The sequence below is a fragment of the Trichomycterus rosablanca genome, chromosome 20 (assembly GCF_030014385.1).
Source record: "Trichomycterus rosablanca isolate fTriRos1 chromosome 20, fTriRos1.hap1, whole genome shotgun sequence".
Classification (NCBI taxonomy): Eukaryota; Metazoa; Chordata; class Actinopteri; order Siluriformes; family Trichomycteridae; genus Trichomycterus; species Trichomycterus rosablanca.
Window position 1 is genome coordinate 20,424,564 of NC_086007.1, and position 16,775 is coordinate 20,441,338.

At 41.3% G+C, this 16,775-nt stretch overlaps 1 protein-coding gene across 4 annotated transcripts in view; it reads right to left on the reverse strand.

Annotated features, from left to right (window-relative positions):
- tpst1 (tyrosylprotein sulfotransferase 1) overlaps nt 1–16,775 on the reverse strand; it is a 69,989-nt gene that overhangs the window by 18,080 nt on the left and 35,134 nt on the right. For all 4 annotated transcript variants that reach the window (XM_063016361.1, XM_063016358.1, XM_063016360.1 and 1 more), the window contains exon 3: nt 8,461–8,659. In XM_063016361.1, the coding sequence (XP_062872431.1) occupies nt 8,461–8,659 (199 nt within the window). The remainder of the gene's footprint in view (nt 1–8,460; nt 8,660–16,775) is intronic.

The following is a 16,775-nucleotide window of genomic DNA, read 5'->3' on the forward strand; positions in this document are numbered from 1 at the left end:
CAAGCATCTCCAAAATTAAGAAGCATAAGGAAACAATAAAGAGGTAAAAGTAAAGTGCAGGTTTTATTGTATTTATATATCGATTTTTAAACTATTTTCAATTGGATTTAAATGTTTTATATTATATTTGTGTTATTTTCAGTGTATAAGATATATACATATACTGTATATATACAGTATATACATACAGTATATACATATATATATAAATATATATAATATAAATATATAAAAACACCCCCTTTGTAGTACATTAGCCCACAATATATGCAGTTCCACGGTACCATGGAACGCATTAACAAGTTTCCTATACATCCTTTTAAGTGTAGTATTCCAATACTTCTCAAACAGAACAGCCCACCTGATTTATGGTCATCTATCATCCTGGGAGGTAAAGTGCTTCTAATAAAAGCTACAGACTGTATCGTACACACTTGAGAGTAGATCTCACTACTCTGCATGTACAGGAAGACAAACAAGTAATACAGCTGTGTTTGATTCGGGGGAAGGACGCAGTAATACCCTGCAGATGTGAAAAACAGTTCTTTTTTATGTGGTCTGCGCTCAGGAAGGAAGACGGGATCCTGCTATTGTCGCAAGGATTAATTATTAATCAGAAAGCATGTTGAATCTCGGAGGAGTAACAAAGGTGTACATGAAGGCGAGCATCTTAACACCCTTACAAAACATGCAAATATATTCATTATTAAAACACTAACATTATGACCAGGTGAGGTGAATAACACTGATTATCTCTTCATCATGGCACCTGTTAGTAGGTGGGATATATTAGGCAGAAAGTGAACATTTTATCCTCAAAGTTGATGTGTTAGAAGCAGGAAAAATGGACGAGCGTAAGGATTTGAGCGAGTTTGACAAGGGCCAAATTGTGATGGCTAGACGACTGGGTCAGAGCAGCTCCAAAACTGCAGCTCTTGTGGAGTGTTCCCACAATGGTCTGCAGTGGTCAGTATCTGTCAAAAGTGGTCCAAGAAAGGAACAGTCGTAAACCGGCGACTGGGTCATGGGCGGCCAAGGCTCATTGATGCACGTGGGGAGCGAAGGCTGGCCCGTGTGGTCCGATCCAACAGACGAGCTACTGTAGCTCAAATTGCTGAAGGAGTTAATGCTGGTTCTGATAGAAAGGTGTCAGAATACACAGTGCATCACAGTTTGTTGCGTATGGGTCTGCATAGCCGCAGACCAGTCGGGGTGCCCATGCTGACCCCTGTGCACCGCCGAAAATGCCAACAATGGGCAAAAATGGGCAAAAATGGTTCAGAAATGGTTTGAGGAGAACAGCAACGAGTTTGAGGTGTTGACTTGGATCCATGGAGGCCCCACCTCACAACTTACAGGAGTTAAAGGCTCTGCTGCAAACATCTTGGTGCCAGATACCACAGCACATCTTCAGGGGTCTAGTGGAGTCCGTGCCTCCACGGGTCAGGGCTGTTTTGGCAATATTAGGAAGGTGGTCATAGTGTTATTCCTGATGGGTGTAAGCTATTGTAGTACGCAGAATAACCAAAGGCATCTTAAACTCTGACCTTGTCTCTTGTCCGAGTGCGTTCCCCTTACGGATTTCACTGACTCCATCCTTTCTTGATCTATATCTATAGAAGGGACGTTTGTGTAGTGACTTTAGTCTGAACCTAACAAAACAAAAACTCAATTGTATTGAGAAATGGTCTGTCTGAACTGATTGACTCAGAGCTGCTGACAATGGGCTGTGTTCATAGCGAAAGCTGTCAATACTGGTGGTCCGTGCCAAATACTGCATTTGCAGAATGCTCCCGGCTCCAAACTGATGGATACAGACACTGACTTTTCAACTAAGTATGTGGTAGGGCTGGGCGGTATGACCATGTTTTTTTACACCGATCAGTCATAACATTACAACCACCTCCTTGTTTTTACACTCACTGTCCATTTTATCAGCTTCACTTACCATTTACTGACTGTAGTCCATCTGTTTCTCTGCATGCTTTGTTAGCCCCCTTTCACTCTGTTCTTCAATGGTCAGGACCACTACAGAGTTGGTATTATTTAGGTGGTGGATCATTCTCAGCACTGTGGTGTGTTAGTGTGTGTTGTGCTGGTATGAGTGGATCAGACACAGCAGCGCTGATGGAGTCACCGCTGGACTGAGAATAGTCCACAAATTAAAAATATCCATCCAACTGCGCCTCATAGGCAGCGTCCTTTCACAACTGATGAAGATCTCAAAGATGACCAAGAAGTCAAACAGCAGCAATAGATGAGCGACCGTCTCTGACTTTACATCTGCAAGGTGGACCAACTAGGTAGGAGTGTCTAATAGAGTGGACAGTGAGTGGACACGGTATTTAAAAACTCCAGCAGCGCTGCTGTGTCTGATCCACTCATACCAGCACAACACACACTAACACACCACCATGTCAGTGTCACTGCAGTGCTGAGAATGATCCACTACCCAAATAATATCTGCTCTGTAGTGGTCCTGTGGGGGTCCTGACCATTGAAGAACAGGGTGAAAGCAGGCTAAAAAAGTATGTAGAGAAACAGATGGACTACAGTCAGTAATTGTAGAACTACAAAGTGCTTCTATGTGGTAAGTGGAGCTGATAAAATGGACAGTGAGTGTAGAAACAAGGAGGTGGTTTTAATGTTATGGCTGATCGGTATTTGGGAGTAATATTCCTCAGGCTGGAGCACTAAAGGAACCCACTGCGCCCGGAGCTATTTTGATAAAGCTTATGGACTTTTACAGGGTATTAAACAGCTTTCACTTCAGCGCACGATCTTATCATTAAGCCAAACAGATCCAGACCTGCTACAAGGGATTCCAGCGTGAAGCTGCCAACGTACGACAAGGCCAGTGAGCGGTGGTAAGAAAACAAGGAGCCAAACACCGAAGCCATTAGAGGTACCGTTCAACTTCTGAAGCCTCCGAAGAGAATTAGTCAAAATGGCACATCGGTTGATTTTGACATTTAACCTTGGGGGAAAACGACTGATGCAAGATGCACCGACACGTGGTGTCCTCTTACAAAATAAGTACCGTACTCTATATCTATATCTGCAAGCGAGGACTCATCTATAATGGAGGTTGGCAAACGAGGAGCGACGTTAACCCGGCGACGGCCGGCGAGTCTCTTCTGATTTCCTAACGGAGTACACTATTAGGTCTTAAAAGCTATGCGCCGGGCTTCCATCCAGCAGAGCATCAAGAACGATTAGAGATCAATAAGTAAAAACAACAAGGAGAAAGGAAATGGGGGGTATTTATGCACTCCCGAGCTATGACGGAACAAAGTTTATGGCCAGAAATATGTGGACACCGCTTGATTATTGAGTTCAGGTGTTTCAGCCATACATATTGCTGTGACCAGGTTGAACTCGACTCGTGACTCGCAAAAAATGACTTGTGGACAGCAAAAGTCAGCAACTTTAGTTACGTGTGACATATATATATATATATATATGATCCGACATCATTCTGATCGTCTTAACCCGCAACGCACGCAATGGGTAAATGTTCCAGCCAGCTTCCAGTGTAGTGATGAAGCGTCCCTACTTCAAATGGTGGAATACCCTACGTAGTGCACTTCACAGTAACAGATAATGTGAATGGAACGCTCCTACAGAATTGGCGCTAATGATTGAAAGAACCGCTTTCTGAACCAATTTTTTTACCATTTTAATTGTTAGTAAGAAATGCTGTTATTTGCATGTGTTAAGTTTGCAGCGTCACACAGATGATTGTCAGTGAAACGCTTGATTGGCTTTCTAACAAGTTTGTGTTTTACTTCACAACCGGGAAAAGTTTGGAGGTTTTTAATTATAAGCACATTTACAAAATAATAAAATAAAAATTTAATAGCATCTGGAAGAACATAAGCTAAGGTAAGCAGTATTATGGATTTTTTTTTGCTGTGTTTGGGATTTTGGCCGCTGTGCCGTAATTTGCTATGAAAACAAAACGTCAGTTTGAGCTTTTAACTACCAGTACCTAGGAAAGTAAAGGCACTAAGTAAAACGGCAAAATACAGTCACTAATCTGTTGTTGTTTTTTATCTGAACTTACATATTATTTGTTTATTTCTACGCTACACTTGCAATATATGTTCTGTGCATATTATATTGATCCGTGACTTGACTCAAACTGTAGCCTAACGACTCGGGACTTGACTCAGACTCTAGCCTAAAGACTCTTGACTCGATTCAGACTCAGAATCATTTTTGCACAGTATCCTTCAATGTAACTGCTGATTTACGAGGGTTCACTTTTTAACTCTATTTATTAACAATTTCAAAAACAAACTACATCCCTTTTCTACAGTCACCTTCCTATTCTGCTAGCACACCAGCGCTGGGATTCGGAACTCTCCAGACCAAAATTTAGCTCTGCTACGGTTCAACTGGGTGCCCTCCTAGCAGGCACAATTGGCCAATTTAAAAATGGGGTGGGACCGTCAACACTGTGTAAGAACACTAGTTAGTAGCCAGAAGTGGACTGCACATGGGTGAATAAGAAGGGGTTCAGGACTGCGCACTGTCCTTATGTCAGAAGGAGCACACGCCAGGCAAATACAGTGGTACCTTGAAACTCAACGTCTTTTGGTTCTGGGAGTGGCATCGAGTTTAAAAGGCGTTGAGTTTTAAGGTATTTTTCCCTATAAGGATGTATAGGAAACCTGTTAATGCGTTCCATGGTCCCGTGGAACTGCATATATTTTAGGCTGTTTTTGACACTTATACACTAAAAATTACACAAATATAATATAAAAAACACTGAAATACAATTAAAAACAGTTAAGAATCAATATAATAATACAATAGAGTTTGTATTTGTTTAAGGGTACAAATTTCTTGACGAAGGGCGTCGAGTTTCAAAGATTTCGAGTTTAGGGGACGTCGAGTTACAAAGTACCACTGTATACCCTTCTCGGTCAAGATCGGGGCCTTTAGCATGAAAAAACTAATTGACTATGCTAAAAATAGGAAGATGGGGGGGGGGGGGGGGGTGTAGTTATTGTATTTATTATGTATATTGTTTTGTTTGCACTTGTGTTCTTTGTCCTAGAGCAGGACTCGCAGACTCGAGTCCCCATCTCGGAGCTGAACTGACAATAAAGCATCTTGAACTTTCTTAAACTTTGGTGTGGAGGCTCTGCACAAAGCAATGACCTCAAGTCCAGTTAACTCCTCTGAGATCAATTTGTCATGTTGATGATACTGACCTAAAGAGTAGCCATGCTTTAAAATATCCCATAATCACACTGATTTTACGTAGATCACAAGCAGGGCTCTGTGGGTGTTTTGATTACGATAGAGTGCCATATACTTAAAATCACCGTGTTTACACTGTAGAGCAGGGGTGCCCGTAATTTTGTGGCATGAGAGCTACTATTTCAGTCCACAGGTCATCATTTTTCATTGTGCTGCAGTTGCCTATATTGATATTCAGCATCACACTGACCTTATCCTGATGATTTGCACTGAATGGTGTCAGCCAGGTTTATGTAGTCTGGACAGTAGCTGCTGATGCCAAATCTCAATCAGGCTTCCAAGTGTTCATCAGTAAGGGTGGACCCATATTTAGACTTGATTACTTCCACGTAGGAAAAGACTAATTCAGACGTAGGCACGTTTTCTTATGTTTGGATATTCTTCCTCAGCCAGCAAGTTCCAAAATTGTCAGCTTGTAGGATTAAAATCTCATTTTCAAGAGCAGATGGGTCCATGTGGAACAACGATGCAGTTTTTGAAGCCAGCACATCAATAACTCAATAATAGTTGAGTACTATAATTATAAATTATTTTTATAACTCAGTAATAACAACAACAACAACCCCAGTGTCCAGCTGAGTGTATTCTCTATCGTCTCTATCGTTCGAGACGCAAAGAAACTCCTTGATGTGTAGGTTACAAAAGGAAAAATGCAAAAATGGCGCAAACTGGCTACTGATCGGTATCGATGAAAACTTTCTAGATTAGCAGTGATTTAGGAGGGCTGAGGCGTAGCTATGGTAACAAACAGCAAATTAAAGAAACAGTGTCTACTTTTTACGTCAATCACGTTGAACACTGTGAAGCCAAACGCCGTATTGGGCAATGTTGGATGACTACATAGCTCCCAATTGTATTTAAAATACTGTGTGCGTTACTTTGTGTACCTGAACGCAAAGAACCCAAACGTAAGGGCACAATGTTGTTTTTAACTTGTACTGGTGAATATAAACAAGCCAAGTTTGCTACTATAGCATTACAGTTCTCTAGTGAGACTAACAAATGTATCTATTTTACTGTGGTTGCCAAAAATTTTCATAGCCGCTCATCAATTACGTCGATTGCTCGACGCAGCCCTGACGAGAGCACTGAAACTGGATCCGTCTACAATTGCAAGTGACATATAATCCCATGGCGCTAACACTCAGTCGCTCGATACAGCAAGGAATACAAACCCCTCCTGAACAGACTACAGTACATAATGCACGTGTCAGCACACGTCTGAAAAACTCAAGCCGTAGGCTAAATCGTATACTTAATACTTCCACTTGGCACTGTGACCTAATAAAGAATGCATGGATCATCAGGAAGTGAGACACATCCTTCCGGATTCAGACACTACAGTGGTCATGTGGTGAAGTGTAACTGGTATTGAAGCACGGTCGGAAAAAGGGTTGGAGGTGGCGCAATAAATAAAAACAAGACCATAGTTTTTAATCGGTGATAAAATACAGCAGGTCAAGGATCATCATTACCAAGCTTTACTCTCTGGACACCCCTGATTTCAGATGTTTTAGTTTCAATTTCTTGACTGACTTTGTCCCATTGGAATCAATATTTCCACTACTTGCCACACAACTCTTGGGCATATCAGATCCACCCACATGCTTAACCTTTATCCATCTACTAAAATTGTTATGCCCACCAACAAAAATCCCAATAAATTACCAAATGGCAGTTTATAAATAGCTACAGGGAGGCCAGATTTTCGTAGACGTCATTGCATCATTGATCGTTATGGCCCAGAAGCAATGAATAAACCTGTGGATAAATATGTAGGGATTTCCTGCATAGGCCAGACGTGCTGGCTGAAAGATTGCAAGGACATTTTGGTCCAAGCCAGCAGGGCTGGCCATAAGATAGAAACCCTTGTGCTGTCTTGTCACCAAACCCTTGTGTTGTCTCGTCACCAAAACCTTGTGTTGTCTTGTCACCAAACCCTTGAGTTGTCTTGTCACCAAACCCTTGTGCTGTCTTGTCACCAAACCCTTGTGCTGTCTTGTCACCAAACCCTTGTGCTGTCTCGTCACCAAACCCTTGAGTTGTCTTGTCACCAATCCCTTGAGTTGTTCTTGTGTTGTCTTGTCACCAAACCCTTGTGCTGTCTTGTCACCAAACCCTTGTGCTGTCTCGTCACCAAAACCTTGTGTTGTCTTGTCACCAAACCCTTGTGCTGTCTCGTCACCAAAACCTTGTGTTGTCTTGTCACCAAACCCTTGTGCTGTCTTGTCACCAAACCCTTGTGCTGTCTTGTCACCAAACCCTTGTGCTGTCTTGTCACCAAACCCTTGTGCTGTCTCGTCACCAAACCCTTGAGTTGTCTTGTCACCAAACCCTTGAGTCTTAACCCTTGAGTTGTTCTTGTGTTGTCTTGTCACCAAACCCTTGAGCTGCCTTGTCACCAAACCCTTGAGTCTTAACCCTTGAGTTGTTCTTGTGTTGTCTTGTCACCAAACCCTTGAGCTGCCTTGTCACCAAACCCCTGTGTTGTCTCGTCACCAAACCCTTGAGTTGTCTTGTCACCAAACCCTTGAGCTGCCTTGTCACCAAACCCTTGTGTTGTCTCGTCACCAAACCCTTGAGCTGCCTTGTCACTGAATCATTGTGTTGTCTCGTCACCAAACCCTTGAGTTGTCTTGTCACCAAACCCTTGTGCTGTCTTGTTACCAAACCCTTGAGTTGTCTCGTCACCAAACCCTTGAGTCTTAACCCTTGAGTTGTTCTTGTGTTGTCTTGTCACCAAACCCTTGAGCTGCCTTGTCACCAAACCCTTGTGTTGTCTCGTTACCAAACCCTTGTGCTGTCTTGTTACCAAACCCTTGAGCTGCCTTGTCACCAAACCCTTGAGTCTTAACCCTTGAGTTGTTCTTGTGTTGTCTTGTCACCAAACCCTGGAGTTGTCTTGTTACCAAACCCTTGTGCAGTCTTGTTACCAAACCCTTTTGTTGTCTAGTCACCAAACCCTTGTGTTATCTTGTCACCAAAACACATTTAACTTGTTACTTTGTATATATGGAAGGAAATTTTCTTTTCTTAGTTTTTAGCTAGTAGAGTGTTTATTCTTTCTACATAAATGGGTGCTACTGTAAGAACTGCAATTTCCCTCTGGGATCAATAAAGTATTCTGATTCTGAAAGAACCTGAACATACAGTAAGTGCCGCAGTGTTGTTTTAAAGATGAGCACTCACCCTTCTAGTGTTGTCCAGGACGCGAGGATCAGGCCGGCCGTAGTTGGGCGGGTTGGCGTTGGGGTCGTATCCCAGTCTGGCAAGCATGGGCGCGATGGCGGGCATGTCCCTCATCACGTCCACGGGGATCTTACCCACCCACTTGGACAAGGCCTCGACGTTGACCGGCTTGATCACTTGGTCTGTCGAGCGCTCCACCCTGTGGAACACAAAGCACCGTTTTAGCGAGACACCATCATTTTAGCGCCTGCTCAGTCTTTACGTCTATGCGCAGCGGCTTGGATAATGGTTCAAACCAACGACGTTTCAGTCTCTGAGGTCCCCGCCATTGCATCATGTTTCACGGGCCACATAATGTCTGGATTTGATTAAGGTAATGACAGTGGCAGCAGTGGCTCTACTGAGTGTCAGTAATATTCTTATATTGTATACAGAACCAGCTAACTAAAATAATGACCTGCAGCCTTATGACAAGGCGTTTCATTTATGTAACACATTTATCAAACCAAAAGGTAACATTGCGTATGCGTACGTGTCTTTCTGTATGTCACGTTGCAACTTTTATATAGATCAAACAAAACACCGTTGCCATGGAAACAGTGTGCACCCTTTGACGTGAAATAGTGCGAGTGGAAAACATTAAGCAGATGAATCATGCATTGTCACACTTATTCTAAATGATTGATCAGTCTATAATGAAATATTTAGTAGCATAGGGCTAGAAATAATAATAACAACTCATTTATTCTTTTATTGTCTGTTTTACCACCGCTTTAACCCTATAGCAGCACGTTGTAGTTCTACAATTACTGACTGTAGTCCATTTGTTTCTCTGCATGCTTTGTTAGCCCCCTTTCATGCTGTTCTTCAATGGTCAGGACCTCCACAGGACCACCACACAACATCACATGACATGGTGGTGGTGTGTTAGTGTGTGTTGTGCTTGTATGAGTGGATCAGACACAGCAGCGCTGCTGGAGTTTTTAAATACCGTGTCCACTCACTGTCCACTCCTACCTAGTTGGTCCACCTCGTAGATGTAAAGTCAGAGACGATCGCTCATCAATTGCTGCTGTTTGACTTGGTCATCTTCTAGACCTTCATCAGTGGTCACAGGACGCTGCCCACTGGTTGGTGGACTATTCTCAGTCAAGCAGTGACAGTGAGGTGTTTAAAAACTCCAGCAGCGCTGCTGTGTCTGATCCACTAATACCAGCACAACACACACTAACACACCACCACCATGTCAGTGTCAGTGCAGTGCTGAGAATGATCCACCACCTAAATAATACCTACTCTGTGGTGGTACTGTGGGGGTCCTGACCATTGAAGAATAGCATGAAAGGGGGCTAACAAAGCATGCAGAGAAACAGATGGACTACAGTCAGTATTTATAGAACTACAAAGTGCTTCTATGTGGTAAGTGAAGCCGAAAAAATGGACAATGTGTGTAGAAACAAGGACTATATACACTGACTAGAAGTCACAGCCTCCTGATTATCATCCCACACTGTAACAGGCAACTAGAACCAGATAGGAAACAGATCAGAGAAGCGAATTCCTATCTGCAGCTACGTCCCCCGTGGATCTCCAGCAATCCCTGCAGTTCAGCTTCCAAAGCAACTCTGAAACATTGCCAGAATGAACTGTCAAGTGGTTCTGGATGAAGTACAGACTTTCCCCCCTCAGACTGGAGGCCTTGGGTATTTCATTTCCATGAGGATCTGTTATTTTCACTGTTCTTCCTGCGAGCCAGAGGGGTGAGGCATCTAGCGTGACTCACATTGGTATGTGTGTGTGTATGTGTGTGTGTGCGTGAAGTCCAAAAGCAGGCGCGATTGTCTGCCTCGTCATGGCTACTTATTCCTACTACAGAATTTAAGAGACCACAGATGTAAAGATTATGTCCTGGACTTACTGACCCTGCTCACTCTAACAGACATGCCAAGAAGGAACCGTCATTTATTTGTCGGATTAATCCCAAGTCAGCGTCCCGACTAGCTCTCGTAACCTGAGACCTCATCAAATTCCTTGGGAATGAGCGCAACAAACATGGCAGACTCCAGTCAGATTCAGCTTGGATATTTAAAATCATGTGCATCATTCAGCCCCCACTTTTCAGGATAGATTCATTTTAAAAGAAGTGTCCCATGTTTTGGAGACAAGGTGAGGAAGGAAAGATTATGATGTTTTGGGCATGTGCAGACGAGGGATGCGAGCTCTGTCGGGAGAAGGGAGCAGAGGATGGAGAGGAGGGCCAAAAAGTAGGTATGCAGTGCAGTGTATGGCCAAAAATTTGTATCACTGTATTATTTCGAATTCTGACGGTTTCACGGTATATCACAGTATTTTTGTTTTAATTATTTTTATTTTATGAATCACTGGGATTTTATACACACCAATCAGCCATAACATTAAAACCACCTCCTTGTTTCTACACTCACTGTCCACTACAGTGTGTTGTCCTGGTATGAGTGGATCAGACACAGCAGCGCTGCTGGAGTTTTTAAATACCGTGTCCACTCACTGTCCACTATTTGTAGATGTAAAGTCAGAGACGAGCGCTCATCTATCGCTGCTGTTTGAGTTGGTCATCATTTAGACCTTCATCAGTGGTCACAGGACGCAGCCCACAGGGTTGGCTGGATATATCTGGTTGGTGGACTATTCTCAGTCCAGCAGTGACAGTGAGGTGTTTAAAAACTCCATCAGCATTGCTGTGTCTGATCCACTCATAACAGCACAACACACACTAACACACCACCACCATGTCAGTGTCACTGCAGTGCTGAGAATGATCCACCACCCAAATAATACCTGCTCTGTAGTGGTCCTGGGAGAGTCCTGACCACTGAAGAACAGCATGAAAGGAGACTCACAAAGCATGTAGAGAAACAAATGGACTACAGTCAGTGATTGTAGAACTACAAAGTGCTTCTATATGGTAAGTGGAGCTGATAAGACAGTGAGTGTGAGTTTAGCCCCACAAAATGACCATAACATTTTATTACGTATTATGTGTTATACAATTTCCTTAGTTCTCCCAGAATAATTGTTATACTGCCATAATGAGGTTAATCTAGTCGTGTCCAATTACCCTGATTGCGTCCTCTATACTGATTCGACCCTTCACCGCTGACTGAGGACGCCTCTCAACTCCGGCACGTACAGTCAGAACAGACTGCATTTTTCACCTGCGCGAATCGAGTTCATACATCGCCGGGCACTGTGTACGGAGCGCCACACCCCCATCAGCATTATCAGTCAGCCAGCAGGGGCCGCAGTTGCACCAGTTATGAGGACCTAGGATCCGACTCTTTTACCCCTAACCCTATGAACAACAGCCAATCGTTGTTCACGCAGCCGCCCAGCCCAGTCGGAAGGCAGAGCTGAGATTCGATACGATGTATTCGAAACCCCAACTCTGGTGTACTACTTCACCGCTGCGCCACCTGAGCGGCCAGGGGTGTTGGGGTTGTTAACATTTAAAGGGGAGACAGGTTCTGTGGTTAACTATTACTGAAATGAGCACCTGTTGTAACACAGGACAGAGTAGGCCAAGTTACCAAAAGTTTATGGACACCTTGATGTTATTACCTAAAAGAACTATTGTCTAGGAACCAAAAATAGAGCGTATGATGCGTCATGATGGCAAAAATTACGTGCATATGCTCAATACCTATTGGTAATCGCTGACTCCGCCCACTATGTGTGCTTTGTTCTGTCACATCCTATGTGCAGTATCTCTCTTGTGTAAACAGGTTCTGGTTCAAATCACACAAGTACAGCATGTGTGAAACATGCACATTCTAAAGCTGAAGACCCGAGCCTCGTCTCCAGATGTTGCGCTGTCTGTTTACAGCGGAACTAGGCGGCGCTTTTCACGATTTATCACTCAGAACTTTGGCAGACACTGCGTATGCTTCAATAATCCATCTACGCTGGATTTGCTCTTCAGCACTTTGTACATGTTTAATAGGCTCATATTCTTCTTTTTCTCCTACGTGATATTCCACGAATCGATGCAGCGCGGGGTGAATCTCCAAAAAAAAAGTGTGACGAAGCGCTAAAGCCCATCCTGCCAGCCGGTTGGCTAATGATTCATGCCATTCTCTAGCAATCATCTGTCTTCCGCTGTTGCTATGACTAACTAGCAGAGCGCCAGCATGGCTATAAAACATTAAACCTAATTGGCATGAATATTTGCCATTTGAAAGTGGTCACGCTGTCGCCGTTAGCGTCTAGGGCTTAGCTTCTAGCTGGCAGACTAGACTGATAGGTCCGTCACGCATTGATATTTTCAAGGTCTGGCCAAGACAGACAGGATCAATCTGCATCCTCTTTGACCAGTCTATACATATGGTAATACCCTAAACAGAAACACAAATCCCCAGTGTGTCTGAGAACAGTGCTCGTAAAGAGAAGAATCACTTTAACAGAGATTAAAGCCCTTGATTCCGATTGGTCAAACGATTAATACACTTTCTGCACAGTGCACAGCGCTGACGCTAATATATCTTAGTAGGCAAAATGAAAAAAATGCAGCTGCTAGTTTAACCATTAGCATGCTTTTCTATTTTTAAATCTTCTAAATTGATTAAATAAAAAAATATTGTATTTTATACATTTGCTTAAGCTAAAAATATATTTTAATTAACTATATTTTTGTATTAAATGAACAAAAAAAATACAATTAATTGATTTAAAAAATGTGATAAATAATAAAAAAAAATCTTAGTAGCCAATAGAAAAAAAAAGCAGCTACATTTACCAGTCTAACGTGTTTTTCTATTTTTCATTATTTTGAATTGACTAAAAACGTAAAAATGGCACTATACATTTGCTTAAACTACTAGAAATATATATTTTCATTTGAACGCTATTTTTGTACTAAATTTATAAAAACTAAATTAACTGAATTATTGAGTGGTTATAAATAATTTTTAAAAAAGTCACCAAAAGAAAAAAAATGTTTTTCTGTTTATAATTATCTTGAATTTATTAAATGAAACACACATTTTCTTGAAATTTTAGAAATCTATATTTTAATTGAATTATTAATAATATTTTTGTATTTAATACACATAATAACAATTTATTAAACTATTCAAAAAAACTTTAAAAAACAATAAAAAAAGAAAAGAAATATATATATATATATATATAAAATTGCAGCAGTTAACAAATTCTAACAAGTTTTTAAATGTTTTATTTACACGTTTGCTTGAACTGTTGGAAATATATTTTCATTCGAATGCTATTTTTGTAATAAATATACACAACAAATTAATTGAGTCATCAAAATTATATAAATTTTTTTTTTATTATTTGAAAGCTATTTTTGTAATAATATATAAAAATTTTTTAATTATTTTGCATTTATTAAATAAAAATGCTGTATAAAATGGCATTATACATTTGCTTGAACTGCTAAATAGTTTCTATTTTTGTATTAAATAAACAAAAAAAACTAAACTGACTGAATTAAAAAAGTTTAATAAATAATAAAATCTTAAAAATCTCAGTAGTCAAAAGAAAATATGCAGCCAAAAGGGAAAAAAGCAGCGTCTAGATGAACTATTTTTAATGATTCTGCATTTATTAAATAAAAATGCTGTATAAAATTGCATTACACATTTTAAGCTTAGACTGCTAGAAATAAAATTTTCTTTGAAATCTATTTTGTATTTAAATAAAACTTGTATTAAAAATGTTTTTATTATATATAAAAAATTCAATGAATATAGTAAATAATAAAAATTATTAAAAGAAGCATAAAAAAAACAAGAAATGCAGCTGCTAACCTTTCAATTTCTAAATGTTTTGAACTTATAAAATAAAAAAAAGTTGTGTAAAAATGACTATCAATTAATTTGTCTTGCTAGAAATATATATTTTAATTTGAATGCTTTTTAAAGTATTTAAAAAAAAACTAATTTATTGATTTATACCTCTCTTAAACATCCAAGTACATAAAACGTTCCACCCTGCAGATAACAGGTTGTGCGCTGCCTAATGGCGTCTGTCAATTATTCATGATAAACTACATCTTTTCTGCAGCGTGGTATATTCCCAAAGTCCGATTAGAGAGCCCCTCCACCTGCGTACGCCTGAGTACCCCCCGGACCTCTGCCGCAAGTCACCTCACAAAAACGACTGCATAATTGATGCTAATGGTCACGTCCTGGCTTTGGGGACTCTGCTAGTACTTGATGTTGAGAGCAAATTATTGTCCATAGATAGACCCGCGCTGCCAACGAGAGAGTACATAATAGGGCTAGCACTCTTCTGGCAAGTGCTCCGGGCCAAATTTAATGGATGGTTGTCTGTACATGCCCTCTGGGAGACAGGGTGGGGTTCCATGTTGATCATCAGCCATTAGAGCTCTGCGAGCACTCCTTGGATTTTCTAAAATCATATCAATCCTTGCTTCAGAAATGAGCTGGGGTGCTTCAGTTGCCCCTGGGAGGACCGTAGCATGAGTGCAGCTAGACGGGGCATGTTTTGCTAAATGCCTGTGTAAAAAGTCCAGCCTGACATTTGTTCAATAACTAAACTACTAACAGAAAGCACTTGTCTTGACTTGCAGAATACTCTTTGCCTGCATGCACTATAGCAAATCTGAGATATTTCATGCTTTATCTGCTCAACTTCACTTAATTTATTAATAAACATCCATTCCTGCATTTCAGACCTGCAACACATTCCAAAAAAAGTTGGGACAGTAAAGCATTTACCACTTTGTAATTTTGCCATTCCTTTTCACCACAATTAAAAGACGTTTTGGCACCGATGATACCAAGTGATTTAGTGTTTCAGCTTTTATTTTGTCCCATTCTTCCCTTTTTCTCCTTTTTAGCACGTCCATATGCCAGATTGCGTCATGCTTCCTCTCCACCAATTTCGATCTCCGCTCTGATTGAGGAGAACGAAGCTAACCCACACCCCCTCTGACACGTGGGCAGCAGCCGTATGCATTTTGTCACCTACACTTTGATGAGTCCAGCGCAGATCAGCTCTGTGTACTGAGAGACACACCCTGATCAACGCACTCTTTTCCCATCTCTGTGCAGGTGCCATCAGTCAGTCAGCAGAGGTCGTTATTTTATTAGTTATGAGAGTCTCTATCCGGCTTTTAATATCCTATTCCCCTATCCGAACAACAGGCCAATTGTTGTTCATATGGCAGCTCAGCCAAGCTGGCAGGCAGAGCTGAGACTTGATATGATGTATTCGAGATCCCAGCTCTGGTTCCAGCACGTTTTTACCGCTGCGCCACCCGAGCAGCCCCTTCCAATCTTTCTTTGAGGTACATTGGTTTTAAACATTTCAATCATTTTCTCATGCATATGTTGACAAACTGGAGATCCTCTGGTTATCTGTGCTCATTAAAGACTCTGGATGCCTTTCCTGGATGCTGCTTTTGTACCAAACTATGATTACAACCACCTGTTTGGAATCACATCATTATTTAGTTTTTTTCACCTCATTACTAGCCTTAAATTGCCCCCGTCCCAACATTTTGTTGGAATGTGTTGCAGGTCTGAAATGCAGGAATGGAAGTATATTAACAAATGAAATATCTCAGGTTCAAACTGTCTGCAATCAGATAAAAGTCAAAGTAAATGTAAGGAACACTGCATTTTTATTTTATTTCCATTTTCCATACTGTCCCAACTTTTTCTGATTTGGGGTTGTACATTAGCCTAAAAATATATTAGCTCCACAGGGCAATGGAACGCATTAACAGGTTCCACATACAGGGGTTGGACAAAATAACTGAAACACCTGTCATTTTAGTGTGGGAGGTTTCATGGCTAAATTGGACCAGTCTGGTGGCCAATCTTCATTAATTGCACATTGCACCAGTAAGAGCAGAGTATGAAGGTTCAATTAGCAGGGTAAGAGCACAGTTTTGCTCAAAATATTGCAATGCACACAACATTATGGGTGACATACCAGAGTTCAAAAGAGGACAAATTGTTGGTGCACGTCTTGCTGGCGCATCTGTGACCAAGACAGCAAGTCTTTGTGATGTTTCAATAGCCACGGTATCCAGGGTAATGTCAGCATACCACCAAGAAGGACAAACCACATCCAACAGGATTAACTGTGGACGCAAGAGGAAGCTGTCTGAAAGGGATGTTCGGGTGCTAACCCGGATTGTATCCAAAAAACATAAAACCACGGCTGCCCAAATCACGGCAGAATTAAATGTGCACATCAACTCTCCTGTTTCCACCAGAACTGTCCGTCGGGAGCTCCACAGGGTCAATATACACGGCCGGGCTGCTATAGCCAAACCTGTGGTCACT